Below are 24,570 nucleotides of genomic sequence, written 5' to 3'. Positions count from 1 at the left end.
CTTTGAAGGCAGGGATGGGTGGTGATGATAACCAGAGTAGGTAGCAGTGAGGACAAGTTGGAAGAAAGCTTTTGTGCAGCAAAGCTTTTAAGTTCTACATCTGCCTTCAATGCTCATTGCCTGTACCCTTCACGCTTCACCCTTCACAGAGCCCAGTTCTTAGGATAACATAAAGAGCCGACGAAAGCTGGACTAGCTCAGAGCCCTAAGCACTCACTCTTCCCCCCACTCCAATCCAGGAACAATGATTACAACCAAAGTAGACTGCTTCCTCCCAAGAAAACTGTCTGGAATTGTCAGCCCAGAGCCTGAGGTGACTAGAGCTCTCCTCAGGCTCATCCTGTCCTTTCTCTCTAAACCCCAGGAGTCTGAGGTGACTAGAGCTCTCCTCAGGCTCATCCTGTCCTCTCTCTCTCTAAACCCCAGGAGTCTGAGGTGACTAGAGCTCTCCTCAGGCTCATCCTGTCCTTTCTCTCTAAACCCCAGGAGTCTGAGGTGACTAGAGCTCTCCTCAGGCTCATCCTGTCCTCTCTCTCTCTAAACCCCAGGAGTCTGAGGTGACTAGAGCTCTCCTCAGGCTCATCCTGTCCTCTCTCTCTCTAACCCCCAGGAGTCTGAGGTGACTAGAGCTCTCCTCAGGCTCATCCTGTCCTTTCTCTCTAAACCCCAGGAGTCTGAGGTGACTAGAGCTCTCCTCAGGCTCATCCTGTCCTCTCTCTCTCTAAACCCCAGGAGTCTGAGGTGACTAGAGCTCTCCTCAGGCTCATCCTGTCCTTTCTCTCTAAACCCCAGGAGTCTGAGGTGACTAGAGCTCTCCTCAGGCTCATCCTGTCCTCTCTCTCTCTAAACCCCAGGAGTCTGAGGTGACTAGAGCTCTCCTCAGGCTCATCCTGTCCTCTCTCTCTCTAAACCCCAGGAGTCTGAGGTGACTAGAGCTCTCCTCAGGCTCATCCTGTCCTCTCTCTCTCTAAACCCCAGGAGTCTGAGGTGACTAGAGCTCTCCTCAGGCTCATCCTGTCCTCTCTCTCTAAACCCCAGGAGTCTGAGGTGACTAGAGCTCACCTCAGGCTCATCCTCTCCTCTCTCTCTCTAAACCCCAGGAGTCTGAGGTGACTGGAGCGCTCCTCAGGCTCATCCTGCTCCCTCTCTCTCTAAACCCCATGAGACTGTCAAAACCAAAGTCTAACCGCCATCCCTCCCTCGATACTCACAGGCGTAACTGATATCGCCCAGTGAGCCAGAGAAATAAGGTCAGAATAACTAGGCAGTTCCAGAGTACTACGAAAGAATGAAATATTTAGCATCTGAAGCATTATTAGACAGACTAAGGATTTAAACAAGAATGTAAATATATTTAAAGTGATGAAGGAGGGTAGATACTATGAAACAAGACCAAGAACTCTAAAACAAGGTGTGAATACTAAGTATTAGAAATCCAGTAACTAAAACAACCAACAAATAGGATAAATGAGAAGTTCAACTGAAGGAAAAAAAAATCCGTAAGATTTAAAAGCTCTCAGACAGGCAGTGGTAAAGACAGAAAAGCTATAAGATATGGAGACATGGATGATAAATGTTAACAGCCACCGAAAAAGAGGAGGGAGGTGGATTATTTGAAGAAATGAGTATAACGAATTTCTCAGAGTTAAAGAAATATGAAAATCCTTACTCGAAGCACTAGACATGTTACTGAGACATGTAACTATCAAAGACAAAACTAAATTCTAAAGGTGTTAATGAAAAAATCAAATAACCTATAAAGGAAAAGTAATCAAAGTGACATCAGGCTTCAAAGGAAACACAAGAATATACAATATAGAAGAAAAAAAAATGAAGTCAATCTTTAAGATATTTAAGACTTTGAACCTAAAATTTTCAGATATGAAGACCAAGTAAAATTTCAGATATGAAGGTAAAATAAAAATTGCCTATGAGGCTTTAACAAATATGCCACAGACACTCATATTCATTAAAAATAATTTTGAGGAAGCAAAAAAAGAAATCAAGGAGATGTCACATAAGGTATGGGTGAATTAAAAATTGGTAAAATTTACTATTGCCTAGAAGGAAAAAAAAAAACAGACGCCTACAGGAAGTACATTATTTGTGAATTTAAGAGATCAATAAGGGTAAATAAAGCTACTAGATTACAAGCCATTTTACTATAAGATAAATTAAGTGAATGAAGATTTTTTACACATCCATCCCAGAAACTGATAAAGCAATTAATCAATAAGCAGAAATAAAGAGAATCTGAGCAGTACAACTAATATGCCTAAGCTATTGACTTTGGCATATAGATCTTCACACTTAACATACCCATAACATTTATAAAGCTTTATAGCTGTTAAAGGTTTTTTAAATTAAATGAACTAAACATGCAATCAAGAAACTGGAAAGAGGAATAGAGCAAACCCAAATAAGGAAATAATGTTAAAGGCAAGAGGGAAAAAAGCAGCAATAACAAAAATGTATGAAAATGGAAAATCAAAGACTGTTCTTAAAAACATTGAGACAACCGGCAAAACTAATGAAGATACAAAATACAGAATATGAAAGAGACAATTAGATTTTTTTAAAATATGAACTATATACTAATAAATTTGATACCTAGATAAAATGCGTATTTTTAGAATATAAAACTCCACGATTGACAAAAGAGAAATTGAAGACATTAGTTTACCAGCGCACATAAGCTCTCTTCACTAGTGAATAAGGTAACTCCCTGTAAGTAACTACCTACCCTAAGTAACTACCCAACTCATATTTCCAAAACTATATATTTAATATATAATTAGTAAATTCAAAGAAAAAGTCAAAAGATCATCACAATTTATAAAGGACAAAAAGACCGTTAAAAAAATCACCAATAGACACCAAATTAGTGAAGAGATTATATATTCAATTCTGGTAAAGATTAGAATGCTCATTTTTGATGCTAATACTTAACACAATATTGAAAGTCCTGGAAAAAAAAAAAAAAAAGAAAGTCCTGGCCAATGTTATTAAGAAAGAAAAATTACCATGGGGTGTGATATAATGTGGAAGATGAGAATTAAGACTGCCATTGTTTGCAGATGAGACTTTGGGGCTATGGGAAAAATAAAAGAACAAATTACTATACAACAAGAATAGCAAGGTTTCTGGACACAAAATCAACTTTAATACTAATCAACAGCACTCCTTTACCATGAACAGTTGGAAAGGAAATGGCCACCCACTCCAGAATTCTTGCTTGGGAAACCCCATGGACAGACCAGCCCGAGGGGCTACAGTACATGGGGTCATGAAAGATCCGGACCCGACTCAGCAACCAAGTACAGTACACACACACATACAACGAACAACAAAATCAAGAGTCAAAAAAAGTCAGACAGGAAATACAGTAAAAAGTAAAATAATAGTCACAGTAACAATACAGAGAAATTATCTAAGAATACTTTGTAATAAAATACAGAATATGATCTGAATAAATACGAGGACAAGGATGAGACAATTTAATACCAAAAAGACAGTGGAATTTCTATCAAAATTTTAGTTGCCTTATTTTGGAGGTTCTGTTTTTTAAGAAAATCCTAATAAACTCACCCTCAACCATACATGGGGTAAGGGGCTACAGATGGTAAGATCAGTCCTAAGAGTGTGTTCCATGATGGGTGGGAAACGGTAGGAGAAAGCAACTCACTATCAGATATGAAGACATACTCTGAAGCCACAGACATTAAGTGGGACGATGACAAAAGAACAGGCAAAGAAACAAGAAGAGTGCTGCTGAGAGACAGAGGTGTTTACGAGAATCGGATACCTAATAAAGGAGGTAACAGAAACACACGAGGAAAGGAGGAACCATGGAGGGAACTGTTATAAAAACTAACAGAAAGCTGATCTGCAGAAGGATTCAAGGTCTAAAGGTAAAAGATAAAACTAATCAATAGGAAACATAGAAGGAGCAAGGAAAGACATCCTCAAAAGAACAAGACATAGGTTAAAAATTTAATGAACATAAAAATTAAGGATTTAATGGTGGACACCATGGACAAAATTAATAGAAATGACACAAAAAATTAGTTTCAAAGTCTAAAACTGAAAAACAATTAAAATCTAGAACACATAAGAACTCCTACAAAACAAGACAGTAAACCTCCAAAAGTGAATGGGCCAAAGGGTACAAATGAGCAACCTAAAAGGCTCACTCCCAATTATATGCAAAGAAACTCAATTCATTAAAAATCAGAAAATACAAATAAAACAAGAAGAGCCTCCATCTCTTAGGCTGGTAAAGACAAAAACTATAAGGCTGAATGATGCCAACTGTTGGCAAGGACACAAGGATAAATCAACCTTCATATATCCTGGAGTACTGAAGGCTTGCATACCCCATAACTATCAATCCCACTGGGAAGTACATACTCCGAAGAAACTCTCACACAACACCTTAAGAGGACATGCACAAGGATGACCATCACCATGGAATTTGTGTTGATGGAGCTTGGAGACAATCCAGATGGCCGTCAAAGAAAAAGCATACAGTGAAGCATGGTGGACATACATCACAGAGAACCAGGAACACAGAAACTACTGACTAGAGACACATATAGACAGCAATGTGGGTAGATCTTAAAATCAAAGTTGTGTAAAAAAATATCAGAAGCAGAATAAGATATTTGGGTTATTACTAATAACTTTTATTACCAATGAAAAAAATAAGAAGTCTGTATTTCTTCTAATTCTCTGCATTTCTAACAAATCTTATCTTAAGCAAATCTCAGGGATGATTTAAGATTCATATACTTCCTATGGAGACGAACCAAAATAAACTTTAAAAGACCAACTCTAAATTGGTACTTAGCAAAATTTTAAACTCCCAATAATCCTATAATGAACATTAGTTTTCCACTGTGACATACATTAAGTCCCAGATGACCTTAAAAATATTCACCTGCAATGCTGATTATAGAAAGACAGACTATGAAAAAGAAGAACGTGTACCTTTCAATGTATCCTGTTGGTGTTTCTACCAGACCATCAAGTCTTTCTTGAAGGGCTGCAAGAATCTGAGGATTTTGCATCATCTGAACAGTCAGCTGACGCGCTTTAAAAAAAACAAAAGGGCAGCGAAAGGATTTTATGAAAATGTATTACGCTATATTAATAGGGCAATCCAATTACGAAGCTTTCCTGACTAGCCCATAAATCACTGGTATGAGTAGAGACGAATAGCAAGCTAAGGAAAATTCACTCTAGGAAAACCTAGTGTACAGAAAAAGTTCAGGTTCCTAAAGATGTCTAAGGGACACCACTTCTCAAGGCCACTGCCACAACTATTATGAACACTATCCTTTCTCTTTCTCCTGTGTGTTTTACCCACCTTGTGTTTTGAAAAGTTCAAAGATTCATCCAGATGCCTATCTGTGATCCTTGATAACCCTTTGAAGTCAGACAACACATAAGAAAACTACAAAAACAGCGACACTTTCAAGCCTGGGAGAAAGATGGTCAAATGAATGACCTGAATGATTCTTTGAGCCTGTGCAATGTGTTTATGTACATCTGAACAAAGTTAACAGTTGAGACAGTCAAAGGCTGTTAACTAAAGCCAAACAGAAGTTGGTTATTAATGGCCTCTAAAAATTATACTCCATGCAAAAATAATCTAGATTTATGCAAAACAAACTATTCTGCTATCTTATCTGCTCTGTCAATACAGACTTTACCAAAAAATTGCATTAATTTTCCCAGTTTATGTCTTTAAAGATCAATTTACTTCTAATAGTAATTTGATTATTGGATGATGTATACCTGTGATAACCAACATGCTTTTACAAGTACCAATACTGGCCATGAAGATACAGTCCTGTATCATTAGTTCAGTAGTCTTTTCATAATAAACCTCATTCTGGCCTAAAAATGGAAGTCAAGTCATCTGGTACCTTGATATTCTTGGCCCCTTTATACCCTAAAGTAGTATACTTCCCCACTAACCATTATTACCCCTTTTAAAAATAATTTGCTAAAGAAAATGTTGAGTGATTTTTGCCTACAGTTAATAAATGTTCTTTTATTGGTTGGTTAGAATGGATTAAAAAAAGGCAGACATACATACCACATATTCTCTACATGTTAAACATTTTCAAGTCTAGCTAATGTTGTTTAGAAGCACCACTACCGACAACTCCTACCACACGCTTCAGTCGTGTCCGACTCTTCGCAACCCCATGGACTGCAGCCCACCAGGCTACTCTGTTCACGGGATTTTCTAGTCGGGAGTACTGGAGTGGCTTGCCATTGCCTTCTCCGCTACCACTACCTACGACACTTCTAAGTTCAGACAGAACTCATAGGCAGCTGTTTGACAAGACATAATGTCAAACCAGCAGCAGAGGGCACGCGCAGGGACCACTGCCGGGTCACTAGATCCACACCTTCCTCTCTTACTCCGCCTCCATCCCCCTCTTCCTTTCTATCTCTCCCTCCCTCCCCCCGCCCCCTCCCAAACACACATTCACACGCAAAACTGCTGCTGTGGGTATGGCTAGTCAGGAAAGTGGACAGGTATTCAAAAAGAGAATTTTTTTTTACTGTGTTTATTACTGTGCTCTAGAAGAGGTGAGCCAGCAATCACTGGCTCCTGAAGTAATTTAAAATAATACCTTTGATTTTTGTTTCTTCACCAGTCTCTTCTTCTTCTACTTCTTCAACATCATCCAAATCTTGATCAAGTTCAGCCTGTTCTTTGCTACAATATTATAGTATCACACCAAGGTTCAAATGTACCAATTACCCAAAAAAAAAAAAATTACAGAAAACTTCAATTCATTTTCTAGGTTAATATGCCTCTTTCAAAAACATGAAACAGGAAATGTAAAAGGTAATTCAGTTTTCAAACTTCATATGTAAATAAGTACAAATGGGAAGTACTTAAAATTTCATTTAAAAGCTTTTCAAATATAAACTTTATACTTTAAGCTAAAAATGTGGTTTGATGGGTTGTGATTCAGAGATATAACGTCAGAAAGTATGTGCTTCCAACTCAGTATCTACTGATTTCACTCTTCCTAGTAACAGCAGTCTTGATTTTATATGAGATGGTAATACATCAGTCTAACAAGTCTATGTATTCCAGCTAGATGTGGCTATATAACCAAAGCCATGTAGGACCACAAGGCATCCCGGAGATTGGAAGTCTCCAGCTAAGAATAAAGGAGTCTGGAAAAACATAAGGATCCTGAATCTCTCTTAGCTGTAGAACAACCACATAAGCCTGTATCTGTCTTTTGAACTTTCCTTTTTCTTTACTTCATAGTGGAGATGGAGAAGAACAGTAAAAGTTAAGGGGAAGACCTGACTCTACTTCATGCTCAGAGTAAAGCTAGGAGAAAGTAACAATATCCTTCCAATTTCATCTTAAAAATCTAGTTTTTGAACATGACATTACAATCAGTATTAAAATAAGGATATTTAAGTCAATATAAAGATCATCATACAATTCCTTAGGTAATTCTACATTTTAGTATTTGGTTTAGAAAATTAGTTGCTTTCATGTCTTAAAAAGGCATTTGAAAAATTAATTTTCATCTAGGAATAAATACGACCTAATTTTCATACAGTGACAACTACAGAAAAGGTCAACTGTATTCTACACAAATTTGTTTCTGTCAACTAAGGGTGAAAAAAGCAGCCTTCCCATCAGAAGCAACACAGATTATTTTGGGAGTATCTTTTATTATAAAATTAAGCATATTTAGAGCTAAGGTCACTAACTGAAGATAATATGGAACAGCTCTTCCCCCAGGTGTCACCTCATTCAATCACTTATTGAACATCTAAACTTTAAAGCTTTCAAACAAGAGTCCACAAACTGTCACATGGCCAAATCCAGCCCATTTCTATTCTTTAAATAAAGTTTTACTGGAACGCAGCCACACTGATTTCTTTACTGTCTATGGTTTCTTTCACACAGCAGAACTTCCCTGGTGGTACTGTAACAGCTGCAACACAGACCACACGGCCCAAAATGCCTAAAATATTTATGGTCAGATCCTTCACAGAGTCTGCTGACTCCTGCTTTGAAGAACAAGGATCCCCTCTCTTCCTCCTACCCTGCTAAGAGCTCACAGGCACCCAACAGTAAATGATGGAGGGGGAGGGGGTAGGGCAGAATCAAGCTATCACAACCAATTTCTTTCTTTTTTCATTAAAACAAAATGAAGGTAGATGGCAGATTGCACATATTCATCTGATCTTAATCCTTCTAAAATCTCCACTAAGATTATGATAAAGAAGTTTTTAAACAAATACTGAAGGACAGGGAAATAAGAGCCAACAAATTCACTGAGAACTGAAATCTAAGTCTGTAGTGGTAGAGCTGAGAACCAGCCTAAAGGGTCTTTAAAAAGATACAACTAGAACTAGGGCTTGGTGGTGAAGGTGGGTAAAATAGGGAGGATAAGCAAAAGCTGACAAACAGTTAAATCTTAGGATGATCTCTCTCTCTAGCAGAAGGGGACTGAGAGCTCAGACGAGCTCAGAGGAGAGGACCACAGAGAGAAGCATACTAGAATGCTGGATACAGACTTTCCTCCCCAGCTGCCCTCTCCCAGGTTAGCCCCCCAAACACTCTTTATTGGCACGTGTGACCAGCCCAGGAATAAAGCACCATTCTAACACCAGGGATTCTCACAACAAATACCCACCCTGATGGGTATTAAATTGATTAATACTAAATTGCTAAGTCCTTCCCTCCCCAACACTCAAACTCTCTAACTTTAAAAAAAAAAAAAAACATCCTTCAACTATGCATTCCCCTCACCCAAGTCTTAATGAGCAAACAAGTATTACTTCCTATCCAGGAAAGCCTCCTATACTGAGACCAAAACAGAGGAAAGAAAAATTTAAGACCAAACAGACAACACAAGGGAATGAATATCCAGAGAAAAGATATAATCAATGAAATAGGAACAAGATGCTATAAAAACAGGAACAGAGAGTAAAGGAATGTTTGAAAATTAAAATAATAGAAATTTAGAAACTCAACAAGAGTTAAAAGATAGTTTCTTCTGCTTTGCTCAAAAAGAGCAAAGAGACAAAGACAGAAACTAGAGCAAAAAGCAGCAATCCAACACATAACAGAAGCTCTAGAAATAGAAAACAGGAAGGCGGCATTCAACAAAGTCAGTCAAGAATATTCCCCAGAACTGACAGATATCCCATTGCAAGACTGAAAGGGTCCACCACTGTATGCCTAACACAAGAGATAAACACAGAAACCTAACAATGTAAAATATCTGAACTCTGAAGCCTGAGTAGCTTCCAGAAATAGATATATATGTCTGGTTTTTTAAGTGTCACATACAAGTGAGTAAGAACTGTGACAACTTTGAAATTCAACAAGAGAAGCAAGCCGACGATGGAGGAATGCCGTCAAAATCCTAAAGGGAAGTGACTCCCAAATCAGAATGCTCTGTCCAGACTATCCAGCAGAAGGGCTAACAGTTGTTTTCAGGCATGCCATCTCAAAACAATCCACTTCCTTGTACTCTCCTAAGAAGGTGCTAGACCAAAAGTACAAAAAAAGAAAACATGGGATATAGCAGACTCCAGAGAGGAGAAAAAGAAACCCCAGGAAGACAAAATAAATCCACGACGACAACTGTGAAGCCAAGGTCAAGCAACCCACACGGGGCAGTGTGACTCGGGAGGCCGTCACTGACACCCACGCCGCCACGCTCCTTCGTGATGAGGACAGTGTGCACAGGGGACTGGCCAGATTCTTAGCAGCGCTTCACGTGCTGCCCTTGTAATGAAGCTTCCGCCCTCCCACCTCCATGCTCTGCTGCCTACAACAGCTGCGGGTGATCGCATTATAACCCCTTCATCCTGAAAGGTTGTTTTACCTATTCCTTTGAGTTGGCAGACTCCCATGGAATTACAAACAGTAACAAACAGTGCAGCTCATCCCATTCTCCCTGAACATACTTCCGCAAGACGTCCATCCACACTAGAAGCCTGCCAGACGCTGACATCAACACACCTATGTTTCCAGGATGTATGACCTTGCCCAGTGACTTCTTCAAAATAAGCCTTTGTAAAGACTCAGAAAAGCTGAAGGCAGTCTTTCTACTTTTTATTTTCCTACTTTTGACTCCTCAGTTATATTGCATTTTTTCTTTACACAGCTAAGTCTGTGACTGCTATTTAGTGTTTCAAAAGTAAATACTGATTAAGAATTTGTAGGTGCTAAAACTCTACAGAAAAACATAGAAGTGAACTAGACAAAGCCAGGATAGTACTGACACATGTGGAGAGAAAAGGAGGATGCAATTGAGAAGGGTCACACAGGGCATCTAAGAGGAACGCTGCAATTTTTAAAAACTTGTACACTAGTGTCCTGCTGTTCTTTCAACTCTACACATTAAGTTTTATAAACTTATCTTTATATATAATACTTTACAATGCTAGTAGTAAAACCTTTGAGAAATGGTAAAAAACAAATTCTCCAAATATTTATGACTCATTATTGTGCTCAGCACTTTCCTAAGAATAAACACTGACAAATGGTTTACTATATTTATGACAGTGATTGTCTTGAATACACTGTACCCAACTTTTAAAATAGTAGGTACTAAGCATTAGTCATTACCATACATTTTCATAATACATAATTAGTACTGCTGTTAATTAAATCACACAGTACAGAATGAAGCCAAATCTCTGAAAAAAGAACCAACTTTCTGTCACTTACTTGTCGATGTCTGCCATGTTGCACAAATGCCAAATATCTATGGAGAGAAATATCAATGTTAAAAAAAAAATACAATTCATTTAAAACCAATAAAAACCTCTGAAACCAAAACTCTTTAACTTGATACCATGCTAAAGCTATTTAATACATATATATATATACACACTCCCATTAAAAAAGTAAGTGTTTAAAAAAACAGGGGCAGGGAGGTTGGAACACTGACACAAGTCACTGAAGTGATTCTTCAGAGGATGCTACTTAAAACAAGGTACTACTTGGCGTTCAGAATCTCTTTGGGCAAGGATTTTTACAATAGCACTGTTGGCTAAAAGAATCTGAGGTATGCTAGAATCACAGGAAAAGAGTAATACAGAGTCTTTATTCAAACTCCTTTAACCACGATCGGCCAACGTTGGGGCTGCTTAGTACCCCACAGTACTCTGAAGAGTTTGATGATATAGATATAGATATCCATGAAACCACCAAAGTCAAGGTAAGGAATATATCCCTGCCTTGATAGAATACCTCCCTCCTCCCCTTCCTGCCTCCCATCCCAAGCAAGTGTTGCTCGGCCTTCCGTCACTATAGCTTGTATTTTCTGGAATTTTATACAAATGGCATCATAGAGTATGTACTTTCCCCCCTGGTCTGGCTTCTTTCATCCAGAATGAGATTATCTATGTTGTAGTACTTACCACATAGTTCATTACTTCTTATTGTATAGTGGTATTCCATTAAAAACATACATTCTGTTGTTATGTTTAAGTTTTCAGCTGTTGATGGACATTTGGGTTTTCTTTGTGGGGGGTATTCCCAATAGAGCTGCTATAAGCATTTGCGTCTTTGTACGGACAAACGGACTTCCCTGGTGGCTCAGACGATAAGGCGTCTGCCTGCAATGCGGGAGACCCAGCCTTCAATCCCTGGGTCGGGAAGATCTCCTGGAGAAGGCAATGGCAACCCAATCCAGTATTCTTGCCTGAAAACTTCCATGGACGGAGGAGCCCAGTGGACTGCCGTCCATGGGGTTGCAAAGAGTCCAACATGACTGAACAACTTCACTTTTACTTTCTTTCTTTCACGAACAAAATGCTTTACTTCTCTCAAACCCACTCGATTTTTTAACTGTATTAATTTTTATCAAATTCATGTTAAAAGCCAAAATCTGCCACATACTGCACTCATGATTCCCCGGAGATGTTTTTTCCCCCTAAGTTTAATAATTCCTGTTATTAAATGTCAGCCCTTTAAACTATTCAATAACGGGCTATAAAGCTCTGGTCCAGATCCGCCAAGTAAACATTCTCCATCCCTTCAAATGTACTTAATGTCACACCACTGAAGACTACCATGCTTCCAGCCTACCCTGAGTATGTCAGCATTGTCCATAAAGTTCTTGGTTATTAGGGCTTCCCTGATGGCTCAGACATCAGATAATCCACCTGCAACGTGGGAGACCTGCGTTTGACCCCTGGATTGGGAAGATCCCTGGGGGAGGGCATAGCAACCCACTCCAGTGTTCCTGCCTAGAGAATCCCCATGGACAGAGGAGCCTGGTGGGCTACCATCCACGGGGTCCGAAGAGTGGGACACGACTGAGCGACTAAGCAGTTAGGACTGGCCAGAGCATATCCTAGATTCGTTCACACTATAGGATTAGGTTAACTCAGAGAAGACTGCTTTGAAAAAAACAAACCTCAGGACAAAATGTGTTACATTCATCCAGAAAAACCATGGGTAATGCAGATTTACTTCTTTAATAAACTTGGTTTTTTCACAGCAGGTTTGCCACCAGGACACAGGTGTGGTAAAGACCACCACTAAGCCTGAGCAAAAATGGGGAAGACAACCCAAGTCAACACTGCTGTCACCGGACATGGAGATGCAGAGAAGTCTACCACTACTGGCCACCTGATCTACAAACCTCATGGGATTCACCAGGGAACCACTGAAAAGTTCAGAAAGGAGGCTGCCAACATGGGAAAGGACTCTTTCAAGTACGCCCGGGTCTAGGACAAACTGAACGCTCAACACTGAGTGATTATAATCAATGATTATCTCCCTGTGTCCATTTAAGATCAGCAAGTACTCTGTGACCATATCTGACGCCCCAGGACACAGTGGTTGATTAGCCACTAAGCTGTGTCAGACTCTCTTGCGACGCCATAGACTACAGCCCACCGGGCTCCTCTGTTCATGGGATTTTGCTTTTCATGGGATTGCCCAAGCAAGAAGACTGGAGTAGGTGGCCATTTCCTCCAGGGGATCTTTCCAACCCAGGAATCAGACCCACAGCTCCCCGACTGGCAAGCATATTCTTTATCACTGAGCCACCAAGAAAGCCCCCCAGCACAGAGAGTTCATCAGAACAACTACAGGCACGCTCCGGTGCCTGTGCTGGTGAATTTGAAGCTGGTCTTTCCAAGAAAGGGCAGACCACGAGCAGGCCCTCCTGGCTTCCTCTCTGGGTGTGGAACCTTCGTTACACTGGAGGTAACAAAATGGACTGCACTGTGCCACCCTACACCCAGAAGAGATAACCGCCAAAGTCGTCAGCACCTCCATTAAAAAAACCTGGCTACATTCCCAACACAGAAGCATCTGTGCCAATTTCTGGTTGTCATGGTGACAACATTGCTGGAATCAAGTGCTACCATGCCTTGGTTCAAGGGATGCCAAGTCACCCATAAAGATGGCAATGCCCATTGAACCACACTGCCTGAAGCTCTAGACTGCACCCTGCCACCAACTTGCCCAACTGATAAGCCCTTGTCTTTGCTCTTCCAAGATGTCTACAAAATTGGTGGTACTGGCACTGTCCCTGTGGGTCAAACAGACTGGTGTTCTCAAACCTGGCAATGTGGTCACCTTGCTCCAGTCAAGCAAACAACTTAAGTCTTTTGAAATGCACCATGATGCTTTGAGTAATGGCCCTCTTGGGGACAATGTGACCTTCAAGAACATGTCTGTCAAAGATGTTCTTCGTGACAATGTGGCTGGTGACAGCAAAAATTACCCACCAATGGAAGCAGCTGGCTTCACAGCTCAGGTGACAATCTTGAACCATCCAGGCCAAAATCAGGGCTGGACTGTGCCACAGCTCTACTGCAAGCGTGCTGAAGACTGGGCGTTCTGGGAAAAAGCTAGAAGGTGGCCCCGAATTCTTGAAATCTGGTGATGCTGCCATCATTGATATGATTCCTGGCAAGGCCACGTGTGTTAAGAGTTTCTTGGACTATCTATCTGACTCTTGGCTGTTTTGCTGTTCGTGACAGGAGACAAGCAGTTGCTGTCGGTATTATCAAAGCAGTGGACAGAGAAGGCACCTGGAGCTGGCAAGGTCACCAAGTCTGCCCAGAAAGCTCAAGGCTACATGAGTATTACCCCCAATACGTGCCACCCCAGTCTTAGTCAGTGGTGTTTGTCTCAACTGGCCATTTAAGTTTTTACAGTAAAAGTCTGGTTAATGGTAACTGCATAGCAAAACCTTCAGAAGAGTGTTTTGTGAACCATTAGTTTTGTGTGTGGCAGTTTTACGTTATTAGCTTTTAAAGTCAGTACTTTTTAATGGAAATGACCAAAAATCTGTCACAGAATTTGAGACCCATTATAAAAGTTTAATGAGGAACAAAACAAAAAAAAAGGCTTAGACTCCCACATTGGAATCAGTTTTTAATGTCTGGAGAATTAAAACCTTAATCTTTTAAAAAGCGTTTTATTTATTAATCTGGCTGCACCGGGTCTCAGTCGAGGCGTGCAGACCTTTGCTGGCCATGCGGCGCGCGGGGACCCCCGGCTGTGGCAGGGCCTCCAGAGCGCAGGCTCGGCAGCCGAGGCCCACAGGCGTCTGCGCTCCGCCGCATGCGGCGTCTTAGTTCCACAACCAGGGATCAAACCCACATCCCTTGTATTGCAAAGTGGGTTCTAAACCACTGGACCACCAGGGAAGTCCCAAAACCTTAGTCTTTCACTCACAAAAAGTGACAAGATTTGATTCCTCGTATCAATATGCTTAATACGCTTTTTACTTTAAAAAACTGAGTTACTGATTTTAGCAGTCAAATGCTACTCTTTGGAGCATTATTACTAATACAACATCAACCCTTTAGACAATTATAAAGGAAATAATTCTTCCTACTGTAGCCTACTCTAATTTTAAATATTTTCTATTTACTGTAAATAATCTCTAACAGCACTGATGTATTTCTCTAGTGATGCTGGTTAGTTAAGTCAGCATTAACAAAACACATAGCAAAAAACTACGAATATGCTATTCAAAAATAATGAATCAAACACAAGTGGGCTTCAGATCTATCAGATCTGCAAGGGTTTTCTTTTAATGCAGGGAAAAGTATGGTGAATATGCATTCTCAGATATGGCTATTGTTTATATAAACGATTTTCTTTCCTTGAATGATAAAAAAACATACAGAGAGACACACATAAATGGCAGCTACAATTACTTAGCAAAATTAAACTTAGTGTGGAATGTGCATACAATGGAATGCTTTGCAATTAAAAAAACACACACACACAGAAGCAGCAGCAGCCAAGACCTCCCTTGAGGCTCAGTGGTGAGGAGTCCACCTGCCAACTCAGGAGACACGGGTTCGAGCCCTGATGCGGGAAGATCCCACAAGCTGAGGAGCGACTAAGCTCAAGTGCCACAGCTGTTGAGCCCGTGAGCTGCAGCTACTGAAGCCCGCACACCACAGTGCCCATGCTCTACAACCAAAGCCACGGCGCTGGGAAGCCCACACAAGAAAAGCCGGCACAGCAAGCAGAGGCCAGCAGAGCCAAAAATAAAATAATCTTTTAAAAAGGAAAAAAAAAACCACGCAGATCTGAGCTGATATGGAAAAAGCAACAAAGCAGGGGTAAAGAATGTATGGCAAAATCCAACCTGAGTATATGTGAATATGCATTCTCACACACATACATACTTTCTTATGAATAAGACCTTTCTAGAAAAATACACCAGAAACCTAACAGCAGTTGTCTATGGGAGAGCAAAGACTGCAAGTAAATGAGAGCTTACATTTCATACTGCATTATTAGGTTTTCCTATCCAGATACTGTTTAGTAACAGTTTAGAATCTGCTCCCTTGAATATATATATAGTCTACTAAATCCAGCAATTATCAAAAGTATGAAACAAAAAAGAAACACCCAAAACTTCTAAATTCAAAATTTTATAACATTTTAACATGTTCACAGAATTGCTACATTGTTACCTTCTGTGTCCACTTTGCTGCCATTACATTTAGAATTCAAAATCTTATAGTTTTGATGATTACAGAGATTCAAGATAGAACAGGAGGGCAATTCATTTCCTCAGAGATGCCTTCTCCAACCTGCCCATTCCAGCTAAAATAATAGATTTCTTGGTCATATACACTTCTATTTTTTAAAGTATGCTTCTCTGATGGCTCAGTGGTAAAGAATCTGTCTGCAATGTAGAAGACATGAGCTCGATCCCTGGGTCATAGGATCTCCTGGAGGAGATGGCAACCCACTCCAGAATTCTTGCCTGGAGAATCCCATGGACAGAAAAGCCTGGCTGTAGACTGCCACAGGGTCACAAAGAGCCAGACACAACTGAGCGTGCGCGCGCGCACACACACACACACACACACAGCCTAATTTTGTAGTCAGACCATTTGGGTTAACACCAGCTTTGCAGGAATTTAGCTCAGGCAAACAACTTCTGGCCTTATTTCATCTTCAAAACAGGAGAAAATGGCTCCTTCATTGATTTCTCTTATTAAGAAGCAAATTCATGTAAAAGATCTGTTTAATATCTAATTAACACTCAATAAACACAGTTTCTTTCATTCTGCCCATTTTGAACCATCTTTTTGCAAAGCAATTAGCTGGCATGATGGCTAAAAACAGATTCTTTCAGTTCTGATATATATACAGACTGACCAGTAAACGCACCCTGGTAATCTAAGATATTAACATTAGGGGAAATTGGGTAAAGGGCAAATGGGAACTCTGAATTATCTCTACAACTTTCCCATAATCTAAAATTACAAATAAATTTAAAAAACTAAAAATAAAGGACCAATTCCCACACCCTGATTCAAAACTAACACGTCTGAGAGAGTAGATGCAAAAAAATTAAAAATTCTAAATAAGAAACCCAGCTTCTGATACAGGTGGTCTCAGGCAATCAGATCACATCAAAAAACACAAGTTTAGTTTAATATCTACACTGATTTTTTTTTAACTGCAAGTCAACAACTTTAAGTAAAATCAGTGAGATTTTCTTATCAGACATGAATTTGCTTTCTAAGAGATCTGAAGACTTTCCATTCCTAGAAGTGACAAGCTAGATTATGCAGACCAACTCTACTAATGAAAACTAATTAAAAGTACAGAATCAAATATTTGTTAAAAAAAAAAAAAAAGTAAGATAATAAGAAATTACTAACCCCAAACTGAAGGCATAACAGGAAGGAAAAGGATAAGTAAAAGGAACCTGCCAACCTCAGATATGATCTGCAGAAACCAAAAGCCCTGGACTTACCAAGGTAGGGAATCTTTATAGCAACCTTCCCAAATTAAGCAGAAACCTCAAAACGCTATATTCTCAGAGATAATAGAGTTCTCCAGGATAAAGCCCCAATTTACCTCATCAGCCTTGTCCCCCAAACTTCAAGCTATGAGCTTAAAGTCATTATCAGCATTCCTAGGCACCTGCATAACCAAATGTAAATAAAAGCACCATTCTAGACCTTAAATAATTCATAAAGTAATCTTCAAGAACAAGGGCAACAGAGAACAACAGAAGTCAATCCGATGAAAGACTTAAATATTGCGTAAAAGACCACAAACATAGAAAAAACAATCATGCTTTTTAAGTTTGAAAATATATGTCTGCAGCAGTATCTATAAGAAAGTCATTTACTAAAGGTGGAAAGAGCAAATCTGGCAAAGAACTAAACAGAATTTCCAGAAATAAAAATAACATTAAATGGGCAGGTTTAACAGTAAACCAAACACAGCTGGAGAGAGAATAAAGTGATTTGAAAGTGAGCTTAGAAGAAATCTTCCAAAGTATGGCAGTGACTAGAGGATAAAAAATACGGAAAAGACATTTTAGGATACAAAAAGTCTAACAAAGATTTAATAGAAGTTCTAGGAGTAGAGGAGAGAATGGGCAGAATATTTGAAGATATAAGTAGCCAAGTTATTTTCCAGAACTAATGTATGACAAGTCCTACAAATCCCAGTCAGCAAAATAAAAAACCCACACTTAGATACAAGTGAAAATGCAAGACGAGAGACAGAAGTCACCTCAAAAGCATTCAGAAAAGACTCAGATTAACGTCAAATGCATAAAAGACTGACAGTTGCTTTCTCAACAGACACCAAAATACGATGGAATGGTCTGTGTGCTCAATGTGCTGAAAATAACTAAAGATCTTAGACTGTTACACCCAACTGAAACAGGTAAAACAGGTACTTTCAGGCAAAAATATCTCCAGCACTCTCATTAATAAATTCTGTAAGTATATTCTTCAGGCAGAAGTCAAGTGATCCCAAAGAGAAGGTCTAAAGACACAAGAAGAAATGAGAGGCAATAACGATATTAGCATACTATCAAAATAAATATTTTAAAAGAAATAGTACCACTGTGTAATGTGCCAAATTTAAGCTACCATAATATTAAGTCAGCAGTGAGAATAAGTGGGGAGGAAATGGCTTACTCTACTGTTCTTAAATAAACACGCTGTAATTTCTAGGGTGACCCCAAAAGTTCAGAAACAGAACATATAACTTCCAAAGTACAAGAAACATCAAATAAAATACTTATTTTTGTTGTCTAGTCGGTGAGTCATGTCCGACTCTTGTGATCCCATGGACTGGAGCCCACCAGGATCCTGTCCATGGGATTTTCCAGGCAAGAATACTGGAGTGAGTTCCTGACTCAGGGATCGAACCTGAAAACTTCTGCACTGCAAGCAGATTCTTTACCACTAAGCCACTGGGGAAGCTATACTTATTTTTACATCAATCTAAAAGAAAGACAGGTTGGACAAATAAAAAGCACACACACAAATTAAAATTAAACCTAATCATAGTGATTACATAAATCAACTAAAGGTTCCCTTTTAGAACTATCGGATTAAAGAAAATTCAACTGCAACCCACTTCTAAAAAACACATCTGTAACAAGAATACGAAGAGCTTCAAGATAAAATACAATCCTTAACCAAAAGGTGGTATCATTGTACTAACACCGGAAAAAAGAGATTTAAAGGAGAAACATTCCTAAGGATTAACGTTTACAATAAAAGGTTCAACCCAGTACTCAGTGTTACAGATCTCAATGTAAAGACACGGTTCATAACAAGACTGAAGGCAAATCTTAACCAGAAAACCTGAACATGAAGAAAATCTTCCAATGGAGAAAGAGAGGAAAATGAGTGATTCAATCAGATCATTATCTGGTTATTTTGTGGTTGTGTAAAAGCTATATGTCCAGAAATCAAATGATCTACCATTCCAGTATACTTGATTCTGTTCTTACTTCCAAAGAGAAGGAAAGAAAAATAACATTTACAGAGCTTACTCTGTAAGACTATTACAGGCTTTCCTCTTATTTGCAGATGAAATAGTAAGCAACTTGCTCAGCAACACACAAATGAAAAAACTAGGAATTAAAACCTGACTTCCAATACCCATGCCAAGTCCACTATTCCAAAAGCCAAAGTGCTTCCCCTATTACCTACTACACAGATTATATAACCTATATATTCCTTTACATAGCCAATCATTAAAAACTACACATTTGGGGTATTCTCTGGCAATCCAATGGTTAGAACACTACACTTTCACTGTGAGGGCTTGGGTTCCACCTCTGGTTGAAAAACTAAGATCCCACAAGCCTTGCAGCACAATCAAAAATTTAAAGTAAAGTTTTAAAAGTTTTAAAGGATAACAAAAAGGAAACTACTACAAATGTTAGTTGTTCAGCTGTGTCCAACTCTGCAACCCCATGGACTGTAGCGTGCTTCTGTCCATGGAATTCTCCAGTCTAAAGTACTGGAGTGGGTAGCCTTTCCCTTCTCCAGGGGATCTTCCCGACCCAGGGATCAAACCCAGGTCTCCTGCATTGCAGGTAGATTCTTTACTGTCTGAGCGACCAGGGAAGCCCGCAGTGGTAACCGATCCACCTGCCAACGGAGGAGACAGAAGAGACTTGGGTTCAATCCCTGGGTGGGGAAGATCCCTTCGAGGAGGAAATAGCAACCCACTCCAGTATTCCTGCTTGGAAAATTCCAGACAGAGGAACCTAGCGGGATACCTTGGAAAATTCCAGACAGAGGAACCTAGCGGGATACCATGGAAAATTCCAGACAGAGGAACCTAGCGGGATACCATGTGTGCACGGACACACACACACACACACACACACACAATTCCAGACAGAGGAACCTAGCGGGATACCATGTGTGCACGGACACACACACACACACACACAATTCCAGACAGAGGAACCTAGCGGGATACCATGTGTGCACGGACGGACACACACACACACACACACGTTTTAAAGCAGAAAGGTTCAAGTGAGCCAGTAAAACCCCCAACACACACACACACACGTTTTAAAGCAGAAAGGTTCAAGTGAGCCAGTAAAACCCCCAAAAGAGAAGTTCCCTTTACCTGAGACCTCCTATCTCAAGCTGAACGCATTTTAAACAAATCTGTATTTTGGACACTGCTGTTCGACCAACAATTTCGGTGGGCCAGGGGCTCAGCACTTGATTCCAACACAACCTCCTAGTTAGAACACCTCATTCTTTATGCTCACTTTTTCACTTCGGAGATACCAAATCAATCTAGAACTGACTTTTATATGGGTCCCAAGCCAAATACACTCCTATTTGAGAACACTATCTTCTGTTCAAGTAATTGCATTATCTATAGTACCATCTGACCAAACAGCACAGAAACATACATGGACTGATCATCTGGTGAAAATGCACTCAGCATTAACAAAACTACAACAATGTATTCACATATCAGACATATATCGGAAGACATCTTCATGACTCTAAGTGCTTTAACTGTCCTCTGAAGCCCAGTGGAACCCAAGAGAGACAGCTTTTAAATTCTAAGCAGATATAAACTGTACAGTGAAGTGAAAGTTCCTCAGTCGTATCCAACTCTTTGCGACCCCATGGACTATACACAGTCCATGGAGTTCTCCAGGCCAGAATACTGGAGTGCGTAGTCGTTCCCTTCTTCAGGGGATTTTGCCAACCCAGGGATCGAACCCAGGTCTCCCACATTGCAGGTGGACTTTTTACCAGCTGAGCCACAAGGGATGCTCAAGAATACTGGAGTGGGTAACCTATCCCTTCTCCAAGGTATCTTCCCGACCCAGAAATTGAACCAAGGTCTCCTGCATTGCAGGCGGATTCTTTACTAGCTAAGCTATGAGAAAAGCCCTATATACTGTATGGTATAACAATTAAGTCAAGGTAACTTCCTTTAAACAAATATAAAGTCCATATTATAAATCATCATTTCTCAGTTATATAACCTTGGATAGTAAGTTCTTTAAATGCTCTGTACCTCAGTTTCCTCATTTAAATGTTGATACTACTTATCTCTAGCATTAAATGAGTTATATTTATGTAGAATAATTTAAAACATTGCCTGAATAATCATGCAAGAAATCCTATTATTTTATGCTTGTTGTACTCGTCTGTACCCTCTTGAGACAATATTTTCAAAGTAATTAATAAACTCTTCAAAATTATGACCCCCTCTTCCAATAAAAATCAAAATGTATAAAACTTCTGAACAAGTAAAAATATATCAAACTATGTAGCAGTAGAAAGCAGAGTTGGTAACCAGAACTAACTTTGGGTTGAGACCACTTGGCAAGTCCAGCAATGTGATCTACTGGTCTGCAGCTAAAGTACTAAGTAACTTAAAAGAGTGAAAACAGCAGTGCTCAGGTTCTAACCCCTACTCTGCTCAACTTATTCAGATGGAATTAGTATGAAATGGGACTTAGTATTAGCATAATTTTAACAAATTTCTTCAGGTAAAGAGGTTATAGACACTCTTCTATCTCCCACTTTCCAGCTCTCTTTTTCTTCAGAACACTCATAACAACTCAACAATTTATATCAAATAACCAATTTGCCTGTTTGGCTCATGATAATAAGATATATGTTCAAATAGGAGCTAAAATTTTCCTCAAAGCACCAACTAAGAACATAAGCAATTACAGATTTGATTAGACTTGAGGATATGGATAGATTGATCATTATTTCCTAAACTGATCCGGATTCATTGCCTCTTTCATTAATACTTCAAATTATCAAGCAGAAAACAAAGTAAGCAAAGCAATTTTTAATTTTGACATCTTCATACCTTTAAGTCAAACAGATTCTACCTTTTTTAGCCACTTTTCCTACAAAAGGATTTTGTTCTGAATACATCTGGTAGAGTTCAGAATCGGTCATCTCAAGGCAATATGGGCAAGTTGAGTAAGTAATAAAACAAGCAATAGTATTGTGATTAAGTTAGTTCTGGTACACGTGTGGGGGGGGTTTTGTTTTTTTAATCGCTAGATGACAAGGACAATCGTGTCACATTTAGTATCAATTTAACAATTTTCCCTGTCAATAGGTCCAGGATCAAAAACAGGTACTTTACAACAGATAAAACTTATAAAAATTTTCAGACTGGTATGAAAGGGCGAATCTTCTTATAAAGTAAAAGGCCCATTTTAGATCTGGGCCATTAATCTGAACCCAGACAACTTCGAAATAAGCCTGAGACATCAGTCCCAAAAGGTCACCGTAAACCTCATTTACCTCCTGTCAGCTTTAAATAAGTTATTTTAAATATAAGGCTTTTCCTTTATCCAATCAAAGGTAAGGTGTATTACCTCCTAAGGAAAATAAGTATAGAAGTAGTTATTAAAGCTAACAACAGGACCCAAAATACTAATTTGAAGTATTTTTGATGCCACCTACTTTCAAAAATGACAGATTTCGTTTTCCAGCTCAGCTCTCCTGAAATCAGATAAGCAGTGTAAGTTGTGAGCTTTTAAAATGCAGTCCTTACGGAACCCACAATCAAAGAGAATAAAATTGGGGCTCCTTGTGGACATCACGTGCCCGGCTCTTTCTTCCTCCAAAAACCCAGCCCTCCCCTACAGGCCTTCATTCCCCGCCTCCTTTCCCGGCCTTTTTTTTTTTTTTTCTTTTGAGGGCAAAGCATGAAGCAGTGATGAGGCAGCAGGGTACGTTTAATTGTGCGTCTCATTTCACCCCACACCTCCTCCACCATAACGTTAAAAACCAAACAGCTAGTTAAGTATCTTATAGTGGGAACGTGAATAGAGGAACTAGTAAGAAAGCAATAGAAGCCTTCGACTTATTAAAGACACTGAAGGCCAAATCCTTCACCTCCACTGTTCAGGAGTCGACTAATTACGATCAATGCTTCCCAAATTACAAAACCCTGAAGAAGATACCCATCCTAATTCTAATTTGTAGTTGAGAGGACACAAAAGAATCTCTTGTTAATAACAGCTAACCTAAGTGCTTTACACGCGATAATTCTTAAAATTCTAGCAGTGAAGGCCCCGCTCCTTCATCCATCAACTAACATTCACGCTTTCTTGCGGTACCTAAAAAGATTAAGATCAAAGAGAACCAGGGAAGAGTTGGAAACCCAAGAGCTGGACTGATAGGCTCCCTGCTCACCCTCGCATCCCACCACCTCCTCAACTTTCAGTGGAGGGTTACCAGAAGGGGGTCTGCGCCCGGGCCGCGGCCACGTGCAGAGGGAAGCTGCGGGGGTTCCCCTCCCTGCCGGGTCGCCGCCTCCCGGGGGCGGGCAGCCCGGATCCTCACCGCTTCCCCGCCCCTCCCCGCCCCGGGGCCTGGTCCCCGCGCAGCCCCTCCCTCCCGTCGGAATTCGCAGCCTCCGCGGCTCCTTCCCTCCCCCCGCGGCCTCCGGGGAGTGGGCGTCGCGGCGACGGCGGGCTGCAGACCCCGACTCGGGCCCGGGCGCCTCCCGGCTCCCAGCGGCGCGGCCGCCTCCCCGCTCCGGGCGCCCGGGCTTCGCCAGGGCCGCGCCCTCGCCCGCGCAGAGAGGCCGGCGGGGCTCAGAGGGCCCCGGAGCGGACCCTCCCGGGCCGCGCCGACGCTCCTCCGCCCCACGCGCCTCCCGGTCGGCTCCCTCGGAGAGCGGCGGCCGAGCCGCGGGCCCTCTCCGCCGGCGGGGTCGCGGCTCCCACAGCGGTTCGGGCTCCGGCCTCCGCGGACGGCCCCGGAGGCCCAGCTCGCCGTCCCCAGCCCCCTCACCCCTCCGCTCACGCGGGCCGCCCGGGACCTCCACGTCCCTCCCTTCCCCGTCGGGCCCCAGCCCGTTACCGGTGGCGAGCGCGGGGAGCCGGGCGGCCCGAGCTGCGCAGGCAGTGACTCAGGGCGGCGGCGGGAGGAGCAGGAGGCGGCGCCGCGAGCAGATGGCGCTAAAAAAGACCCGAGAGCCCGCCGCTCGCGCTCATATACAATCAGCGTCAGCACGCAGGGCCCGCTCCGCCGCCCGCCCCCCGGCCTCCCCGTCTCCTAGCGACGCGACTGGGAGGCGGGGCCAGGGCCGGTCGCCTAGCAACGGAACCTTCCTCCTTTCCCCCGGCGACCTCCAAACTCGCAGCGCCAGACTTGGGTTCCCGCCTCCGCCCCCTACGACGCCTCCAGCCATCTCTTTTCTACGCTCTTAGCTAGAGAGGAACTCGCCGCCCCTTCCGTTCCGGGCTAGGGCCCTGACCCTAGCCTCGCTCA

At 41.1% G+C, this 24,570-nt stretch overlaps 1 protein-coding gene and 1 pseudogene across 7 annotated transcripts in view; one reads left to right on the top strand and one right to left on the bottom strand.

Annotated features, from left to right (window-relative positions):
* NAP1L1 (nucleosome assembly protein 1 like 1) overlaps positions 1-24,298 on the bottom strand; it is a 36,850-nt gene extending 12,552 nt beyond the window's left edge. For 3 of the 7 annotated variants that reach the window (XM_043446367.1, XM_043446370.1, XM_043446371.1), the window contains exons 1-5: positions 24,160-24,297; positions 22,753-22,791; positions 10,742-10,778; positions 6,651-6,736; positions 4,990-5,092 (exon numbers count right to left, since the gene is read on the bottom strand). In XM_043446367.1, coding sequence (XP_043302302.1) covers positions 4,990-5,092; positions 6,651-6,736; positions 10,742-10,758 — 206 coding nt within the window. In that variant the 5' untranslated portion in view covers positions 10,759-10,778; positions 22,753-22,791; positions 24,160-24,297. Of the gene's footprint in view, positions 1-4,989; positions 5,093-6,650; positions 6,737-10,741; positions 10,779-22,752; positions 22,792-24,159 lie in introns of all 7 variants that reach the window. The other 4 variants (XM_043446368.1, XM_043446372.1, XM_043446373.1 and 1 more) reach the window with 3 other exon arrangements.
* LOC122427195 lies at positions 13,243-14,183 on the top strand (annotated as a pseudogene).
* Positions 24,299-24,570: the final 272 nt, after the last annotated feature.

Source organism: Cervus canadensis, chromosome 25 (genome assembly GCF_019320065.1).
Source record: "Cervus canadensis isolate Bull #8, Minnesota chromosome 25, ASM1932006v1, whole genome shotgun sequence".
Classification (NCBI taxonomy): domain Eukaryota; kingdom Metazoa; phylum Chordata; class Mammalia; order Artiodactyla; family Cervidae; genus Cervus; species Cervus canadensis.
Note: the sequence above shows the minus strand (reverse complement) of the source record. Positions and strands in the feature narration are given on the sequence as shown.